Source organism: Oncorhynchus clarkii, chromosome 10 (genome assembly GCF_045791955.1).
Source record: "Oncorhynchus clarkii lewisi isolate Uvic-CL-2024 chromosome 10, UVic_Ocla_1.0, whole genome shotgun sequence".
Taxonomy (NCBI): domain Eukaryota; kingdom Metazoa; phylum Chordata; class Actinopteri; order Salmoniformes; family Salmonidae; genus Oncorhynchus; species Oncorhynchus clarkii.
This window is the reverse complement of record NC_092156.1, coordinates 7,642,672-7,662,864: the sequence shown is the minus strand read 5'-3', so window position 1 is coordinate 7,662,864 and position 20,193 is coordinate 7,642,672. Positions and strand designations below refer to the sequence as shown.

General features: G+C 46.8%; 1 protein-coding gene across 1 annotated transcript in view; it reads left to right on the top strand.

The window, feature by feature from the left end:
• Positions 1 to 19,861, top strand: part of LOC139417966 (sarcoplasmic/endoplasmic reticulum calcium ATPase 1-like) — a 103,434-nt gene extending 83,573 nt beyond the window's left edge. Inside the window, exons 13-23 of the mRNA XM_071166995.1 lie at positions 1,122 to 1,253; positions 8,481 to 8,600; positions 9,009 to 9,227; positions 9,769 to 10,104; positions 10,929 to 11,149; positions 11,677 to 11,879; positions 12,082 to 12,167; positions 16,091 to 16,224; positions 18,562 to 18,679; positions 19,032 to 19,149; positions 19,593 to 19,861. Coding sequence (XP_071023096.1) covers positions 1,122 to 1,253; positions 8,481 to 8,600; positions 9,009 to 9,227; positions 9,769 to 10,104; positions 10,929 to 11,149; positions 11,677 to 11,879; positions 12,082 to 12,167; positions 16,091 to 16,224; positions 18,562 to 18,679; positions 19,032 to 19,149; positions 19,593 to 19,636 — 1,731 coding nt within the window. The 3' untranslated portion in view covers positions 19,637 to 19,861. The remainder of the gene's footprint in view (positions 1 to 1,121; positions 1,254 to 8,480; positions 8,601 to 9,008; positions 9,228 to 9,768; positions 10,105 to 10,928; positions 11,150 to 11,676; positions 11,880 to 12,081; positions 12,168 to 16,090; positions 16,225 to 18,561; positions 18,680 to 19,031; positions 19,150 to 19,592) is intronic.
• Positions 19,862 to 20,193: the final 332 nt, after the last annotated feature.

Genomic DNA, 20,193 nt, shown 5'->3' with positions numbered 1-20,193 from the left:
TTTGCCTCCCCAGGGGTGATGGTCGGATTTGCGTTTATCGTTGAAGGAATGAGCGTTACACCCCGAAGACCTGTAATTCTGGAGCGGGATTCATTTGGAGGTAGAGAGTCCATCATGGTCTGGGGCGGCGTGTCACATAATCATTGGACTGAGCTTGTTGTCATTGCAGGCAATCTCAACGCTGTGCGTTACAGGGAAGACATGTGGTACCTCCCTCATGTGGTACCCTTCATGCAGGCTCTTCCTGACATGACCCTCCAGCATGACAATGCCACCAGCTATACTGCTCGTTTTGTGTGTGATTTCCTGCAAGACAGGAATGTCAGTGTTCTACCATGGCCAGCGAAGAGCCTGGATCTCATTCCCATTGAGCACGTATGGGACCTGTTGGATCGGAGGGTGAGGGCTAGGGCCATTCCCCCCAGAAATGTCCGGGAACTTGCAGGTGCCTTGGTGGAAGAGTGAGGTAACATCTCACAGCAAGAACTGGCAAATCTGGTGCAGTCCAAGAGGAGGAGATGCACTGCAGAACTTAATGCAGCTGGTGGCCACACCAGACACTGACTGTTACTTTTCATTTGTCCCATTATGGCACATTATTCAATTTCTGTTAGACACATGTCTGTGGAACCTGTTCAGTTTATGTCTCAGTTGTTGAATCTTATGTTCATACAAATATTTACACATGTTAAGTTTGCTGAAAATAAACGCAGTTGACAGTGAGAGGACGTTACTTTTACATCGTGGTGTGGTTCAGCTGGGTGGACAGGCAGATGGTGTGGGCAGAGATATGCCCTATGAAAACCCAGTGGACTTCTCGCATCATAATTCCCTCTCTCAATTCAATTTAAGGGCTTTAAACATATTTTAACATTGCCAAAGCAAGTTAACTATATAATAAACAATAAAAATGAACAGTAAACATTACACTCACAAAAGTTACAAAATAATAGACATTACAAATGTCGTATTATGTGCAAATAGTTTAAGTACAAAAGGGAAAAATAAATAAACATAAATATGGGTTGTATTTACAATGGTGTTTGTTCTTATGTCTCTGTCTTTCTGAATGACGGTGTGTTTCAAAGCTTTCGACTTACCTATCCTCTCTCCTGTCCCAGGTCAAAGGAGTGTATGAGAAGGTGGGTGAGGCGACAGAGACGGCCCTCACTACACTGGTGGAGAAGATGAACGTGTTCAAGACTGACGTGTCAGGCCTCAGCAAGGTGGAGCGCGCCGGCGCCTGCAACTCAGTAAGCAACGAGGGGGAAACACTGAGGGGATGGAACGTATCTGTCCATGGATGTTCAGGGTGTATTAGACATACAACATACTGCTTGCATATTCATAAACACTATTTAAATGTTGTCATCAAGTGATTTAAACAACTGGACAACAAGTTCAAAGAAAGTATGGTAGCTGGTACCTATTGGTTTTTAGCGCATGGGACAATCTCCACCTAGATTACCTCAATCCTCTATGGTGTGATACACTATTGTCCCCGAGGGGAAGTTTGACATGGACCATGGAGAGTGCTGCTGCTTCCACATAGATGCATAAAGAGGAAGGCCCCGCAAAAAATGGTCAGACTCCAGTCTCCCAAGTCATAGACTGTTCTCTCTGCTACCGCACGGCAAGCAGTACCGGAGCACCAAGTCTAGTCATAGACTGTTCTCTCTGCTACCACACAGCAAGCAGTACCGGAGCACCAAGTCTAGTCATAGACTGTTCTCTCTGCTACCACACAGCAAGCAGTACCGGAGCACCAAGTCTAGTCATAGACTGTTCTCTCTGCTACCACACAGCAAGCAGTACCGGAGCACCAAGTCTAGTCATAGACTGTTCTCTCTGCTACCGCACAGCAAGCGGTACCGGAGCGCCAAGTCTAGTCATAGACTGTTCTCTCTGCTACCACACAGCAAGCAGTACCGGAGCGCCAAGTCTAGTCATAGACTGTTCTCTCTGCTACTGCACGGCAAGCGGTACCGGAGCTCCAAGTCTAGTCATAGACTGTTCTCTCTGCTACCACACAGCAAGCAGTATCGGAGCGCCAAGTCTAGACTGTTCTCTCTGCTACCGCACGGCTAGCGGCACCGGAGCTCCAAGTCTAGTCATAGACTGTTCTCTCTGCTACCACACAGCAAGCAGTACCGGAGCACCAAGTCTAGTCATAGACTGTTCTCTCTGCTACCACACAGCAAGCAGTATCGGAGCACCAAGTCTAGTCATAGACTGTTCTCTCTGCTACCACACAGCAAGCAGTACCGGAGCACCAAGTCTAGGTCCAAAAGGCTCCTTAACAGCTTAACAAGCCCCCCCCCCCCCCCCCCCCCCCATTGAGAAGTGGTGTGTCTTTCCTTCTCTCTGGGTATGACCAATGACACTGTGACAGGAAGACACGAGAGAGAGACTAACTCCCTGTGTTCTTGTCAATGACCTGCGTTTTCAAGTTTTTCCACTGAACTCCATTCATATCCCAGCAGTCCCACAATGAGAAGAAAAAAAAACCCTGTCACAAGTCCTCAGAGGCTAGAGAGGATAATATTTAGACAAGCCGGGGGTTTATGAAGAGGTTAGCTAAACTTTCCAGCTCTCTGTTAGGGCTTTCAACAGGGGGAAAAGGAAGAGGTTTCCTACTAATGCACTAGTTGACGGTGAAGGATTTTTGAGGTGAAACTGTGTGTAACTATGTTCTGCCGTCACTAGATCGACTTGTACTCATGTTCCACGTCTTTTGTTTTTGTGATGGGACGAAGAGGAATTTTGGACCAGTGGCTGTCTTTCTGTGAGGACATCTGTCAAGTGTCTGAGTCCCCTGGCATCATGTCTCCAGGACATAACTGTCTGAGCTGGGAGGGAGGATCAGAGGGAGGGGAGAGGAGAAGGTAGGGATGGAGGGAGGGAGGGAGGGAGGGAGGGAGAGAGGGAGAGAGAGAGAGAGAGAGGGGAGAGGGAGAGAGAGGAGCTAGGGAGAAGGGATGTTGGGAGGGAGGCTGTGGGGGAAGGGTGGGAGGGGGAGAGGAGAAGGTAGGGATGGAGGGATGGAGAGGGAGAGGCTGGGGAGAAGGGATGTTGGGAGGGAGGCTGTGGGGGAAGGGTGGGAGAGGAGAAGGGAGGGAGGCTGGGGGGGAGGGGAGGGGTGAGGAGAAGGTAGGGATGGAGGGAGGGGGAGAGAGAGAGAGAGAGAGAAGGGAGGGAGGCTGGGGAGAAGGGATGTTGGGAGGGAGGCTGTGGGGGAAGGGTGGGAGAGGAGAGGAGAAGGTAGGGATGGAGGGAGGGGTGAGAGAGAGAGAAGGGAGGGAGGCTGGGAGAGAGAGAGAGAGAGAGAAGAGAGGGAGGCTGGGGAGAAGGGATGTTGGGAGGGAGGCTGTGGGGGAAGGGTGGGAGGGGGTTAGGAGAAGGTAGGGATGAAGGGGGAGTGGGAGGGAGAGAGAGAGAGAGAGAGAAGGGAGGGAGGGAGGGAGGCTGTGGGGAAAGGGTGGGAGGGAGAGCGGTGACAGTATGGGATGAAGGGAAGGGAATGGGAAACAGGGAGATGGAGATGCTGGGAGAGGAGAAGTAGATGATATTGTTTCTACCTGACTACCAGCCTGATAACTCACATAGCTGTGTAACTGGAGCCTGGGTGATCCCTACTGTTAATGCTCTATCAGAAGCCACTACACTATACAGCCATTTAAGATCCTTGCTATTTAGACTAACATGCTATATTCTCATGTATTTAAAGCAGTTGTTATTTGGCAGATGTTGAAGGGTGTGAAAGCAGGGCTGTGTTCCCTGGTAACTATACACTTCACTACAAGCTTAATTAAAGCCAAGTTGAGTTGTACCTTTTTCAAGGGTGTGTTTACACAGGCAGCCTAATTCTGATATTTATTTTTCTGAACTAATTGGTCTTTTGACCAATCGGATCAGCTCTTTTGCCAATAATTGTGCTACTTTTGTAAAGCCTAAGTGGTGTCAGGGTCCTCTGTAACATCAGAGGACCTTTATCGCTGAATCGTCTGTTGTCACTGGAGCTTCACAGACAGAGGGTCCTGTCTGGCCCACATTGATTCATATGTACACACAACTTGCCCAATTGTCTGTCTGGTGCCATTGGCTGAGTGTTCAGACAGGATGTTAGAGCACCATCAGGGTGTTTTCATTACGAACCAAACAGGGAAGTGCCTTAATTTGCTGCAAATTGTTTTCCGTTGCGAGGCAGTTAGCTACGGTGTAGAATAATGATTATACCCCAACAACAAACCTCCCAGTCCTTGTCCCCCACCTGGTCTGATAGACCCCTCCCTCCCTCCATCACAACAACACAGTCCAACCTCCCAGTCCTAGTCCCCCCACCTGGTCTGATAGACCCCTCCCTCCATCACAACAACACAGTCCAACCTCCCAGTCCTTGTCCCCCACCTGGTCTGATAGACCCCTCCCTCCCTCCATCACAACAACACAGTCCAACCTCCCAGTCCTAGTCCCCCCACCTGGTCTGATAGACCCCTCCCTCCATCACAACAACACAGTCCAACCTCCCAGTCCTAGTCCCCCCACCTGGTCTGATAGACCCCTCCCTCCCTCCATCACAACAACACAGTCCAACCTCCCCCTAGTCCCCCACCTGGTCTGATAGACCCCTCCATCACAACAACACAGTCCAACCTCCCAGTCCTAGTCCCCCACCTGGTCTGATAGACCCCTCCATCACAACAACACAGTCCAACCTCCCAGTCCTAGTCCCCCACCTGGTCTGATAGACCCCTCCCTCCCTCCATCACAACAACACAGTCCAACCTCCCAGTCCTAGTCCCCCCACCTGGTCTGATAGAGTCCAACCCCCTCCCTCCCTCCATCACAACAACACAGTCCAACCTCCAACCTCCCTGATAGACCCCTCCCTCCCTCCATCACAACAACACAGTCCAACCTCCCAGTCCCCCCCACCTGGTCTGATAGACCCCTCCCAGTCCATCACAACAACACAGTCCAACCTCCCAGTCCTAGTCCCCCACCTGGTCTGATAGACCCCTCCCTCCATCACAACAACACAGTCCAACCTCCCAGTCAAGAGTAGACATGGTGTTTGGTGTCTCATCCTTTATGGGTAGGTTCAGTTGGCTACATTGCGTGACGTTTCCCCCAAAAATGGTGTTCACCGTTCTTCAACAGCCTTTGTGGTACATGTGCTCCTGTTTGGTGGGTGTGGCCTGAGCAATATGGGTGTGGCCTGATCCATGTGGGTGTGACTGTCTGAAATTGCAAAACTCGTCCAGCCACGCCATATGGTAATTGCCCTCTTGTGCCACCATAATCAAGTTTTTCAACTGGTCGTTCAGTACAGTACTGTTTCCCGTTGAATTCAACGCTGCACGCCATTCTGTCATACTGAACCTCAGCTCATGTGTCAGCAGCCCAGCCAAGACTCCCTCCCCCGGACCCTCTTATTGAGCCCTATCCATTAGGTGTCAGCAGCCCAGCCAAGACTCCCTCTCCCGGACATCACCCTCTTATTGAGCCCTATCCATTAGGTGTCAGCAGCCCAGCCAAGACTCCCTCCCCCAGACCCTCTTATTGAGCCCTATCCATTAGGTGTCAGCAGCCCAGACAAGACTCCCTCTCCCGGACATCACCCTCTTATTGAGCCCTATCCATTAGGTGTCAGCAGCCCAGCCAAGACTCCCTCCCCCAGACATCACCCTCTTATTGAGCCCTATCCATTAGGTGTCAGCAGCCAGAGAAACCTCCCACTCTGTCTCCCACCTGGCCCATAAGAGCCCCCTTTATCACAACAACAACAACAACACAGCCAAGCCAGAGTCAAGCCCCCCAGTCCCCCACAGGTGCCCACTAACATGCCTGTCTGGAATATATTTCTTGGGCACCGGCTTACACTGACAGGTCCACAAACAAGCCCACTTAACCCGCTCTCTCGTCCTCCATCTCATCTGCCCCTCTCTCTCGCCCTCCATCTTATCTGCCCCTCTCTCTCGCCCTCCATCTCATCTGTCCTGCTCTCTCGCCCTCCATCTCATCTACCCCGCTCTCTCACCCTCCATCTCATCTGCCCCTCTCTCTCATCCCTCCATCTCATCTGCCCCTCTCTCATCCCTCCATCTCATCTGCCCCTCTCTCTCGTCCTCCATCTCATCTGCCCCTCTCTCTCGCCCTCCATCTCATCTGCCCCTCTCTCTCGCCCTCCATCTCATCTGCCCCTCTCTCTCGTCCTCCATCTCATCTGCCCCTCTCTCTCATCCCTCCATCTCATCTGCCCCTCTCTCTCATCCTCCATCTCATCTGCCCCTCTCTCTCGTCCTCCATCTCATCTGCCTCTCTCTCACCTCCATCTCATCTGCCCCTCTCTCTCGCCCTCCATCTCATCTGCCCCTCTCTCTCGTCCTCCATCTCATCTGCCCCTCTCTCTCGTCCTCCATCTCATCTGCCCCTCTCTCTCATCCCTCCATCTCATCTGCCCCTCTCTCTCATCCTCCATCTCATCTGCCCCTCTCTCTCGTCCTCCATCTCATCTGCCCCTCTCTCTCATCCCTCCATCTCATCTGCCCCTCTCTCTCATCCTCCATCTCATCTGCCCCTCTCTCTCATCCCTCCATCTCATCTGCCCCTCTCTCTCATCCTCCATCTCATCTGCCCCTCTCTCTCGTCCTCCATCTCATCTGCCTCTCTCTCACCTCCATCTCATCTGCCCCTCTCTCTCGTCCTCCATCTCATCTGCCCCTCTCTCTCATCCCTCCATCTCATCTGCCCCTCTCTCTCATCCTCCATCTCATCTGCCCCTCTCTCTCATCCCTCCATCTCATCTGCCCCTCTCTCTCATCCTCCATCTCATCTGCCCCTCTCTCTCGTCCTCCATCTCATCTGCCCCTCTCTCTCATCCCTCCATCTCATCTGCCCCTCTCTCTCATCCTCCATCTCATCTGCCCCTCTCTCTCATCCCTCCATCTCATCTGCCCCTCTCTCTCATCCTCCATCTCATCTGCCCCTCTCTCTCGTCCTCCATCTCATCTGCCTCTCTCTCACCTCCCTCTCTCTCACCTCCATCTCTCTCACCTCCCTCTCTCTCACCTCCCTCTCTCTCACCTCCCTCCATCTCACCTCCCTCTCTCTCTCACCTCCCTCCATCTCACCTCCCTCTCTCTCACCTCCCTCTCTCTCACCTCCATCTCATCTGCTCTCTCATCTGCCCCTCTCTCTCGCCCTCCATCTCATCTGCCTCTCTCTCTCCTCTCATCTGCCCCTCTCTCTCACCTCCCTCTCTCTCTCGCCCTCCCTCTCTCTCTCCTCCCTCTCTCTCACCTCCCTCTCTCTCTCCTCCATCTCTCTCTCTCCTCCCCCTCTCTCTCACCTCCCTCTCTCTCTCCTCACCTCCCTCTCTCTCTCCTCCCTCTCTCTCACCTCCCTCTCTCTCTCCTCGCCCTCCTCTCTCTCCTCCCTCTCTCTCACCTCCCTCTCTCTCTCCTCCCTCTCTCTCACCTCCCTCTCTCTCTCCTCCCTCTCTCTCTCCTGCCCCCTCTCTCTCACCTCCCTCTCTCTCTCCTCCCTCTCTCTCACCTCCCTCTCTCTCACCTCCCTCTCTCTCACCTCCCTCTCTCTCACCTCCATCTCTCTCACCTCCCTCTCTCTCACCTCCATCTCTCTCACCTCCCTCTCTCTCTCCTCCCCTCTCTCTCTCTCCTCCCTCTCTCTCTCCTCCCTCTCTCTCACCTCCCTCTCTCTCACCTCCCTCTCTCTCGCCCTCCATCTCATCTGCCCCTCTCTCTCACCTCCCTCTCTCTCACCTCTCTCTCTCTCTCTCTCTCTCTCTCTCTCTCTGTCTCTCTCTCCCTCTCTCTCTCTCTCTCTCTCTCTCTCTCTCTCTCTCTCTCTCTCCTCTCTCTCTCTCTGTCCCTCTCTCTCTCCCTCTCTCTCTCTGTCCCTCTCTCTCTCTCCTCTCTCTCTCCCTCTCTCCCTCTCTCCTCCCTCTCTCTCTCTCTCTCTCTCACTCTCTCTCTCTCTCACCTCCCTCTCTCTCTCTCTCTCTCTCTCTCTCTCTCTCTCTCTCTCCTCCCTCTCTCTCTCTCCCTCTCTCTCACCTCCTCTCTCTCTCCCTCTCTCTCTCTCTCTCTCTCTCTCTCTCTCTCTCTCTCTCTCTCTCTCTCTCTCTCCCTCTCTCTCTCTCTCTCTCTCTCTCTCTCTCTCTCTCTCTCTCTCCCTCTCTCTCTCTCTCTGTCCCTCTCTCTGTCCCTCTCTCTCACCTCTCTCTCACCTCCCTCTCTCTCACCTCCCTCTCTCTCACCTCCCTCTCTCTCACCTCCCTCTCTCTCACCTCCCCCTCTCTCTCACCTCTCTCTCTCTCTCACCTCTCTCTCTCTCTCCCTCTCTCTCACCTCCTCTCTCTCTCTCTCTCTCACCTCCCTCTCTCTCTCTCTCTCTCTCTCTCTCTCTCTCTCTCTCTCTCTCTCTCTCTCTCTCTCTCTCTCTCTCTCTCCTACCAGGTGATCAGACAGCTGATGAAGAAAGAGTTTACTCTGGAGTTCTCTCGGGACCGCAAGTCCATGTCTGTGTACTGTACCCCCACCAACAAAACAGGCTCTGGGTGCAAGATGTTCATCAAGGTACACACACACACACACACAGACACACACACAGACACACAGACAGACAGACACACACACACACAGACACACAGACACACAGACAGACAGACAGACAGACAGACAGACACACACACACACAGACAGACAGACACACACACACACAGACACACAGACACACAGACACACAGACAGACAGACAGACAGACAGACAGACAGACACCTCAATCAACAGATCAACCGAATGTGACTATGCATTTTCTCTATAAGCCAGAGTGGGAGAGGAGCTTGGATGTCCATTGTGACCTTTTGACCCCTCTAACACAGACACACACATACAGACAGACACACATACTGACACACGCGCGCACACACACACACACACACTAAATATATATCTATATCCCGCCCACCCCTCCACTCCCACAGGGTGCCCCAGAGAGTGTGATGGAGCGTTGCCAGTACCTGCGTGTTGGCACAGGGAAGGTGGCGCTGACCATGCCCCTGAAAGAGCAGCTCACCTCCCTGATCAGGGACTGGGGCACGGGCAGGGACACGCTGAGATGCCTGGGCATGGCTACACGGGACTCGCCACCTAGACAACAGGACATGGATCTGGAGAACTCCACCAAGTTTGCTGAGTATGAGGTCAGTCAGAGACGAACAAGAAGCTGGGTGAATGCCAGACTCGTGGGCAGACTAGGCAAGGAGATTACTCACTCAAAAAAGCAAAGAATGTTGTTGTGTTTAAAAAAAAAAGTTGAACTGGTTCCTGTTGGGAAAGACCATCCACATTGAAAGAATGGATAACGATCATCATATTTGAAATGGTTTAGTTCTACGGTGACGCCGGTCATCGATCCTTCGCTACATCCAGGTTGTATTTGAATGCTTGACTGGGTGTTTGACGTTTATCCATCTTGTGCTTACTGGTTCATTCTACTGTCTTTCCCCTCTACCCTTCCCTCCACTCTTGCTCTCTCGCTCCTCCTCGTCCTCCTCTGTCTCTCGCTCCTCCTCGCTCCTCCTCTGTCTCTCGCTCCTCCTCCTCGTCCTCCTCTGTCTCTCGCTCCTCCTCCTCGTCCTCCTCTGTCTCTCGCTCCTCCTCGTCCTCCTCTGTCTCTCGCTCCTCCTCGTCCTCCTCTGTCTCTCGCTCCTCCTCTGTCTCTCGCTCTACCTCTCTCCCCAGACGGGCCTAACGTTCGTTGGCTGTGTGGGTATGCTGGACCCGCCCAGGAAGGAGGTGATTGGTTCCATCCAGCTGTGCGCCGAGGCTGGCATCCGTGTCATCATGATCACCGGGGACAACAAGGGCACGGCCGTGGCCATCTGCCGACGCATCGGTATCTTCGGCGAGGATGAGGATGTAGTGGGCAAGGCCTACACGGGCCGAGAGTTTGATGACCTGCCCATAGACTCCCAGAGAGACGCTGTGAAGAGGGCACGGTGCTTTGCCCGCGTGGAGCCTGCCCACAAGTCTAAGATTGTGGGCTTCCTGCAGTCGTTTGATGAGATCACTGCCATGGTGAGAAGAGGGTTGACACACAGCTCCTACCCTAGTCCTTTAACTGCATGGCTGTGGGAGCTCAGCGCCTCATTTCATTATAATCCTGACTTGATCTAGATTAATATTGACTTTATTTTATTATAATCCTGACTTGATCTAGATTAATATTGACTTTATTTTATTATAATCCTGACTTGATCTAGATTAATATTGACTTTATTTTATTATAATCCTGACTTGATCTAGATTAATATTGACTTTATTAATCCTGATCTAGATTAATATTGACTTTATTTTATTATAATCCTGACTTGATCTAGATTAATATTGACTTTATTTTAATATTGACTTGATCTAGATTAATATTACCTTATAATCCTGACTTGATCTAGATTAATATTGACTTTATTTTATTATAATCCTGACTTGATCTAGATTAATATTGACCTTATAATAATCCTGACTTGATCTAGATTAATATTGACTTTATTTCATTATAATCCTGACTTGATCTAGATTAATATTGACCTTATTTCATAATAATCCTGACTTGATCTAGATTAATATTGACTTTATTTAATTATAATCCTGACTTGATCTAGATTAATATTGATCTTGTTTCATTGGTTTGCAAATTAATAAATTAATTCATAGATATGTTCGAGCTAATTCTTTGGATAAATCACTTCTGGGCCAATCTAATTCTGACTTGCCTTGACAATGTAAGAGTTCTGTGATAGATCAACTTTCCAAACTCATGTCTGTATAACATCTTATTAACCCATAAGAGTCTAACCCTATTAAATAAAGAAATGATTCAATATTCCTCCCTCTCTCCACAGACTGGTGATGGGGTGAATGACGCGCCAGCCCTGAAGAAGGCAGAGATTGGCATTGCCATGGGCTCGGGCACAGCTGTGGCGAAGTCAGCATCTGAGATGGTTCTGTCTGACGATAACTTCTCTACCATCGTGGCGGCTGTGGAGGAGGGCAGGGCCATCTACAACAACATGAAGCAGTTCATACGATACCTCATCTCCTCCAACGTGGGAGAGGTCGTCTGGTAAGCACTGACGCATGCACTGCACACACACACACACACACATATGTTTTACTATCCTTGTGGGGACCTAAAATTGATTACCATTCAAAATGCTATTTCCCCTAACATTAACCATGCAGTGTTGTCTCTTGTGTGTTTTTTTGTCCTATATTTATATTGAATTTATTTATTTTTTTGGAATTATCCCAGGCCCCCGTCCCCGCAGGAGGCCTTTTGGTAGGCCGTCATTGTAAATAAGAATTTGTTCTTAACTGACTTGCCTAGTTAAATCAAATTAAATTAACATTTTACCCTGAACCTAGCCCCTAAAATAGCCGTTTGTCCTCGTGAGGACCTGGGAAATGTCCTTGTTTTACTCTCCTTGTTGGGTCTGGGGGATTTCCAGTATCCATGACGATAGTAATGCAAGCCCACCACATCAGACAGACACACATACGTCGTCCAGACTCCTAACCAGAGTTCTCAGGAATACTGACTCTGGTCTTTATGTCTTTCTGATGTGTTTTTCCCCCCTCGCTGTCTGGAAGCATCTTTTTGACGGCCATCTTGGGTCTTCCTGAGGCTCTGATCCCGGTCCAGTTGCTGTGGGTCAACCTGGTGACAGATGGTCTCCCTGCGACTGCCCTGGGCTTCAACCCCCCAGACCTGGACATCATGGACAAGCCGCCCCGCAACCCCAAGGAGCCCCTCATCTCTGGGTGGCTGTTCTTCAGATACCTGGCCATCGGAGGTGAGACACTGTCTGGTCTACTGGACACTGGTTAGAATACATCGGCAGCTCATTCAGACTCTCTTGTATCCGTAATGTATTCTTGTGAGCTATAATCATTAGTTTCATGCTAGCTACTTAAAGATTATCCATTGGGGATTAAATCATGATGGACTTGGATCTCACTGTTGCTGGGTCTCTGTCTGACTGTGTGTCCTTGCAGGGTATGTTGGTCTGGGCACGGTGGGTGCTGCCACCTGGTGGTACTTGTTTGATGATGAAGGTCCTCACGTGTCCTTCTACCAGCTGGTGAGTGGAAACAAACATACCATTACAAAGACTTCACTAGGGCCTTATTCATTAGACACCAAGTGGAAGAAAACAGACTGAAACAGGGAGGGACTGTCCAATGAGAAACTGGTTTGCTACAGTGTGTCCTAATGAGTACAGTAAGACCTAGTATTGAATATGTATTAGGATCCCCATTAGTCTTCCTAAGGTCCAAACAGGGTTAAAACAATGACATCTCAACAAAACAACAGCCTACATACATAAAAACACAACATTATAAAGTCATTATTACATTTTAACTCTATTACAAAGTAACAATATAACTGTGTGTGTGTGTGTGTGTGTGTGTGTGTGTGTGTGTGTGTGTGTGTGTGTGTGTGTGTGTGTGTGTGTGTGTGTGTGTGTGTGTGTGTGTGTGTGTGTGTGTGTGTGTGTGTGTGTGTGTGTGTGTGTGTGTGTGTGTGTGTGTGTGTTTGAGAGAGAGATTGTCTCTCTTCACGGTCCGCGTTATACCGTTTATCTGTTGTTGTTTTTTAAAATCTGATTTTACTGATAGTTTGAGTTAATTGATATGGAAGAGTTCCATGAGGTCATATCTTATCTCTGCCGCCCCTAGAAAAGTTCTGGTGGAAAGTCACTTTTGAATCACCTCGTGTGTGTGTGTGTGTCTGTTTTCAGACCATAGTGCTTTATCACGTAGGACTGATCTGGACTGGATTTGGCTGTTCTTATGGTCAGCCCCAGGTTACCCCATCAGCTGTTTGCCGTGACGACGGTCTCTAGGGGTCATACAAACAGAGCAATAGAATTGGAGGAGAATGAGACATGTGGTCTGAGAGAAGGAAGAAGAATGTCAGAGAAACAGGAAGAATAATGTTAGAGAAACAGGAAGAATAATTTCAGAGAAACAGGAAGAAGAATGTTAGAGAAACAGGAAGAAGAATGTTAGAGAAACAGGAAGAAGAATTTCAGAGAAACAGGAAGAAGAATTTCAGAGAAACAGGAAGAAGAATGTTAGAGAAACAGGAAGAAGAATGTTAGAGAAACAGGAAAAAGAATGTTAGAGAAACAGGAAGAAGAATGTTGGAGAAACAGGAAGAAGAATGTTGGAGAAACAGGAAGAAGAATGCTAGAGAAACAGGAAGAACAGGAGAGGAGGAGGAGGAGAGGAACTGAGTCCAAGGGTCTCCTGCAGCTGCTGTGGGGTTCGGATCTGATCTGGGACTCAACACAGCCTGTCTCAGGGGGGTTAGGTCACTTCCTGTGGACACAGCACACATTCACACACACTGTGTTCTCCGAATGTTCTGATCATTTACTTGTGGGAAGTCAGTCAAGTTCATCTAAGACCATGTAAGAAACTTTGGAATAATACTCAAGAGTATAATTCATGTATCTACAGTGCATCTGACTCCTTGACTTTTTCCACATTTTGTTCAATTAAAGCCTTATTCTAAAATATATTACATTGTCCCCCCCCCCCCTCAATCTACACACAATACTCCATAATGACAAAGCAAAAACCGTTTTTGAGAAATTTTAGCAAATGTTTAAAAAATATATATTAAAAAAAATCAGCGGAAATATCACATTTACATAAGTATTCAGACCCTTTACTCAGTACTTTGTTGAAGCACCTTTGGCAGCGATTACAGCCTCGAGTCTTCTTGGGTATGATGCTACAAGCTTGGCACACCTGTATTTGGGGAGTTTATCCCATTCTTCTCTGCAGATCCTCTCAAGCTCTGTCAGGTTGGGTGGAGAATGTCGCTGCACAGCTATTTTCAGGTCTCTCCAGAGATGTTCGATCGGGTTCAAGTCCGGGCTCTGGTGTAACTGAGTCAGGTTTGTAGACGTCCTTCCTTGCACACACCTTATCAGTTCTGCCCAGACATTTTCTATAGGATTGAGGTCAGGGCTTTGTGATGACCACTCCAATACCTGGACTTTGTTGTCCTTAAGCCATTTTGCCACAACTTTAGAAGTGTGCTTGGGGTCATTGTCCATTTGGAAGACCCATTTGCGAACAAGCTTTAACTTCCTGAATGATGTCTTGAGATGGGCCACTCAAAGACATTCATATACTTGTCTAGAAGCCACTCCTGTGTTGTCTTGGCTGTGTGCTTAGGGTCGTTGTCCTGTTGAAAGGTGAACCTTTGCCCCAGTCTGAGGTCCTTAGCACTCTGGAGCAGGTTTTCATCAAAGATCTCGCTGTACTTTGCTCCATTCATCTTTCCCTCGATCCTGACTAGTCTCCCAGTCTCTGCCACTGAAAAGCATCCCCACAGCATGATGCTGCCTCCACCATGCTTCACCGTAGAGATGGTGCCAGGTTTCCTCCAGATGTGACACTTTGGCATTCAGGCCAAAGACTTCAATCTTGGTTTCATCAGACCTGAGAATCTTGTTTCTCATAATCTGAGAGTCCTTCAGGTGCCTTTCGGCAAACTCCAAGTGGGCTGTCATGTGCCTTTTACTGAGGAGTGGCTTCTGTCTGGCCACTCTACCATAAAGGCCTAAATTGGTGGAATGCAGCAGAGATGGTTGTCCTTCTGGAAGGTTCTCCCATCTCCACTGAGGTACTCTAGCGCTCATTGAGTGACCATCAGATTCTTGGCCAGTTTGGCCAGGAGGCCAGCTTCCCCAGATCTGTGCCTCGACACAATCCTGTCTCGGAGCTCTACGGACAATTCCTTCGACCTCATGGCTTGGTTTTTGCTCTGACATGCACTGTCAACTGTGGGACCTTGTATAGACAGGTGTGTTGCCTTTCCAAATCATGTCCAATCAATTACATTTTACCACAGGAGGACTCCGAGTTGTAGAAACATCTCAAGGATGATCAGTGGAAACAGGATGCACCCGAGCTCAATTTCGAGTTTCATAGCAAAGGGTCTGAATACTTGTGTAAATAAGGTATGTCTGCTTTTTTTATATATATATATATATATATATATATATTTTATATATATATATATATATATATATATATATATTTTATATATATATATATATATATATATTTTATATATATATATATATATATATTTTATATATATATATATATATATATATATATATATTTTATATATATATATATATATATATATATATATATATATATATATATATATATATATATATATTATATATATATATATATTTTATATATATATATATATATTTTATATATATATATTTTATATATATATATATATATATATATATATATATATATATTTTATATATATATATATATATTTTATATATATATATATATTTTTATATATATATATATATATATATATATATATATATATATATATATATATATATATATATATTATATATATATATATAAAAAAAAATATATATATATATATATATACACATTTGCAAGAATTTCTAAAAAAACAATTTTCGCTTTGTCATTATGGGATATTGATGAGGAACATGTTTTAATTGAATCCATTTTAGGATGACAAAATGTGTGGGGGGGAAATCAAGAGGTCTGAATACTATCCGAATGCACTGTATATGGGGTGGCAGGGTAGCCTAGTGGTTAGAGTGTAGGGGCGGCAGGTAGCCTAGTGGTTAGAGTGTAGGGGCGGCAGGGTAGCCTAGTGGTTAGAGTGTTGGACTAGTAACCGGAAGGTTGCAAGTTCAAACCTCCCTACCTGACAAGGCACAAATCTGTCGTTCTGCTCCTGAACAGGCAGTTAACCCACTGTTCCTAGGCCGTCATTGAAAGTAAGAATTTTTTCTTAACTGACTTGCCTAGTTAAATAAAGGTAAAAATATATATTTTTTTTAAATATAGAATTGAAGAGAATGAAGTTGAACGGTGCAGCACAAAGCCCATTCTACTGTGCTGTCATGTAATGTTTCTGTTGTCTATATGCTGTGAAGCCCGCTCACCTTTGTCCTCTCTCTCCACACAGAGGCACTTTATGCAGTGCTCGGAGGACAACCTCATGTTCCAGGGCATCGACTGTGAGGTGTTCGAGTCTCGTTTCCCCACCACCATGGCCCTGTCCGTGCTGGTCACCATAGAGATGTTCAACTCCCTCAACAGGTCAATCAGCAGCCTCTACTACTTAGAGGGAACATCGCTATATGATTGTATGTACAGTTGATGTCGGAAGTTTACCTACACTTAGGCTGGAGTCATTAAAACTAGTTTTTAAACCACTCCACAAATTTCTTGTTAACAAACTAGTTTGTTGCCAAAACTATAGTTTTTTAACAAGAAAATTGTGGAGTGGTTGAGAAACAGGTTGGAGTAATTTCAAACTCAAGTGTAGGTAAACTTCCGACAACAACTTTATAAGCCTTTTATAAGTACAGTGTATTCTATTTGCTTTAATGATAGCATAGCCTACAGTCACATCCATGTTACTATGGTTATGACTGTTTTCCCACAGCGTCAGCATGTTATTTCTGGGTAGTTGGAAGGCATCAGGCCTATTTCCACATCTCGAACATGGAGAGATATCATCGTGGTGTTTTGTGATGGAGGGAGGTAGGGAAAAGTCTGACTCTCTCTCTGCCAGGGTTTCCTATGGAGTAGCCCTGTCAGAAGCTACCCACAAACCCATAGGCCTAATCTCTCTCTCTCTCTCTCTCTCTCTCTCTCTCTCTCTCTCTCTCTCTCTCTGTCTCTCTCTGTCTCTGTCTCTCTCTGTCTCTCCCTTTCTCTCCCTTTCTCTCTGTCTCTCTCTCTGTCTCTCTCTCTGTCTCTCTCTCTGTCTCTCTCTCTGTCTCTCTGTCTCTCTGTCTCTCTCTCTCTGTCTCTCTGTCTCTCTGTCTCTCTGTCTCTCTGTCTCTCTCTCTCTGTCTCTCTCTATCTCTCTCTATCTCTCTCTCATGAGTAGGAAACATTTCTTTGGGAAGGAAATATTATTATTAACAGTTCTAGGGTCAGTAAAAAAAAGTAAATAGTGGTTCATTTCTCCAAAACGAGACACTGTATAATTGACCGATGGAGCACATTAAGTTGCCGTTGGATCGGGAAGCCTGAACTCCATCCATATGATGTACGATGAATATCACCATAGTAACAGATGAGGAAGGAACACGTTCATGGAAGAGACGTTTGGGTTAAAGTACAGAATAACTATTTACATTTGAAAGTGGAATATATTAAGCGGTCAGTCCATTCATGTGTTGCTGTTCTAGATACAGTAATATTATTTAATATTTGCCATTTAGCAGATACTATTACTCAAAGTGACAGTTAATGATACTATTACTCAAAGTGACAGTTAATGATACTATTACTCAAAGTGACAGTTAATGATACTATTACTCAAAGTGACAGTTAATGATACTATTACTCAAAGTGACAGTTAATGATACTATTACTCAAAGTGACAGTTAATGATACTATTACTCAAAGTGACAGTTAATGATACTATTACTCAAAGTGACAGTTAATGATACTATTACTCAAAGTGACAGTTAATGATACTATTACTCAAAGTGACAGTTAATGATACTATTACTCAAAGTGACAGTTAATGATACTATTACTCAAAGTGACAGTTAATGATACTATTACTCAACGTGACAGTTAATGATACTATTACTCAAAGTGACAGTTAATGATACTATTACTCAAAGTGACAGTTAATGATACTATTACTCAAAGTGACAGTTAATGATACTATTACTCAAAGTGACAGTTAATGATACTATTACTCAGTGACAGTTAATGATACTATTACTCAAAGTGACAGTTAATGATACTATTACTCAAAGTGACAGTTAATGATACTATTACTCAAAGTGACAGTTAATGATACTATTACTCAAAGTGACAGTTAATGATACTATTACTCAAAGTGACAGTTAATGATACTATTACTCAAAGTGACAGTTAATGAGTGCGTTCATTTTTACACCTGGGTGATCCCTGGAATTGAACCCTGGTGTTGCTAGTGCCATGCTCGACCAACTGGGCCACACGGGACCAGCATATCAGACCTGGTACATCTGTAGTGTCCTGTAGACCATGTTTTGCCAGGTCTGGGATCAGTAGTTGTTGTAATGTGACCCCTCCTCCTCTGTAGTGTAATCTTTGTCCTGTAGACCATGTTTCGCTGCCCAGGTCTGGGATCAGTAGTTGTTGTAATGTGACCCCTCCTCCTCTGTAGTGTAATCTTTGTCCTGTAGACCATGTTTCGCTGCCCAGGTCTGGGATCAGTAGTTGTTGTAATGTGACTCCTCCTCCTCTGTAGTGTAATCTTTGTCCTGTAGACCATGTTTCGCTGCCCAGGTCTGGGATCAGTAGTTGTTGTAATGTGACTCCTCCTCCTCTGTAGTGTAATCTTTGTCCTGTAGACCATGTTTCGCTGCCCAGGTCTGGGATCAGTAGTTGTTGTAATGTGACTCCTCCTCCTCTGGACCCTAGTCTGTCAGAGAACCAGTCCATGATCAGGATGCCTCCGTGGGTCAACTTCTGGCTGCTGGGAGCAATATTCCTCTCCATGTCCCTCCACTTCCTCATCCTCTACGTTGAGCCGTTGCCTGTGAGTACAGTGTGTGTGTGTATATATACAGTCTCTGTCCATCGGGTTGGCTGTCTCTGTCTGTCGGCAAGAGTATGATTTATTGTGTATACCTCTCACTTTCTGTCGCTCTCTTTCTCTCTCTCTCTCTCTCTCTGACCTCTCTCTCTCTCTCTGATCGCTTGCTCTCTCTCTCTGATCTCTCTCTCTCTCTCTCTCTCTCTCTCTCTCTCTCTCTCTCTCTCTCTCTCTCTCTCTCTCTCTCTCTCTCTCTCCCTCCCTCTCTATGACCTCTCCCTCTCTATGACCTCTCCCTCTCTCTGACCTCTCCCTCTCTCTGACCTCTCCCTCTCTCTGACCTCTCTCTATCTAGCTGATCTTCCAGGTGATCCCTCTGACCTGGTGCCAGTGGATCGTGGTCCTAAAGATATCATTTCCTGTCATCCTATTGGACGAGGCCCTCAAGTACATCTCCCGCAACCACTTAGACGGTACAACTCACAGTGTCTAAAATGAGCTTCCTGTAGAGGAATGTGATTGTTTGGTTTCCATAGAGACTGTAACGGGGCTTTGGTGAGACAACAGAGTTAAGGATAGCTTCTCTTCTAGGGCTTACTGGAAAAATTCCCCAAAGTGACGGTTTCTTGCTTTCCCCTCTTTTTCTGCATTCTTTATTCAGCCTAAACACTCTCCTCTCTTCTTCTAGAAAATGTATTCTTTCCTTAGTCTTTTCTTCCCCTCTGCTTCCTCCTTCCACCTCTCGGAATGTACATATTTAGCTAAAACCTGCTAGGTTTTGGACTTAGCTATATATTTTTTGTTAGTTTCCATTAGTTTTTCTGGCTCCGGGTTAAGCACTATGCATGGACACATCCATGTACTGTAGACGTTCATGTGGTATTATTATTGATGTTGTGTTTCTCCTCCCCAACAGACAACGACGACAAGAAGTACAGGAACAGGCAGCTAAAATATTAAGACTCTCTCTCTCACACACACACACACACACACACACACACACACGTAGGCCCAGGAAAGCGTGATGAAAACTACAAAACACACCCAGGACTTAAAACCTTTCCACTCATCGCTTTTGACTCTGTACAGTAACATAGTGGTGCAATAGGTAGACCATGGAGAGAGCGAGAGATGGGTAGGAGGAGAGCGGGGAATTGTGATGTCTACACACCGAGAGAGAGAGAGAGAGAGGGGCATAACCTGGAGGCTACAGACAGACTTGATGGTACCAACAACAGACAGAGACTGACATGCAGGAGAAGATACTACCAAGATGAACCACGCTGCTCGGCCTGAGGTGTCGGCCCACCCCCCATGCCAGATGTCTGTGGCAGACTGTTCTGGGTGTATCCAGTACTCATGTGTCCATCCCACCCCATATAAACCCCTCGGTCTGCCAAGGTTTCTGTCATTCAGATCCACAGTATTATCAGTGGTCTGTGCTGCTCTGCCAGGGTCATGGTAGTCAGACCATCACACTGTAACTACTCTCTTTTCCTTTCCTCCCTCTTTCTCTT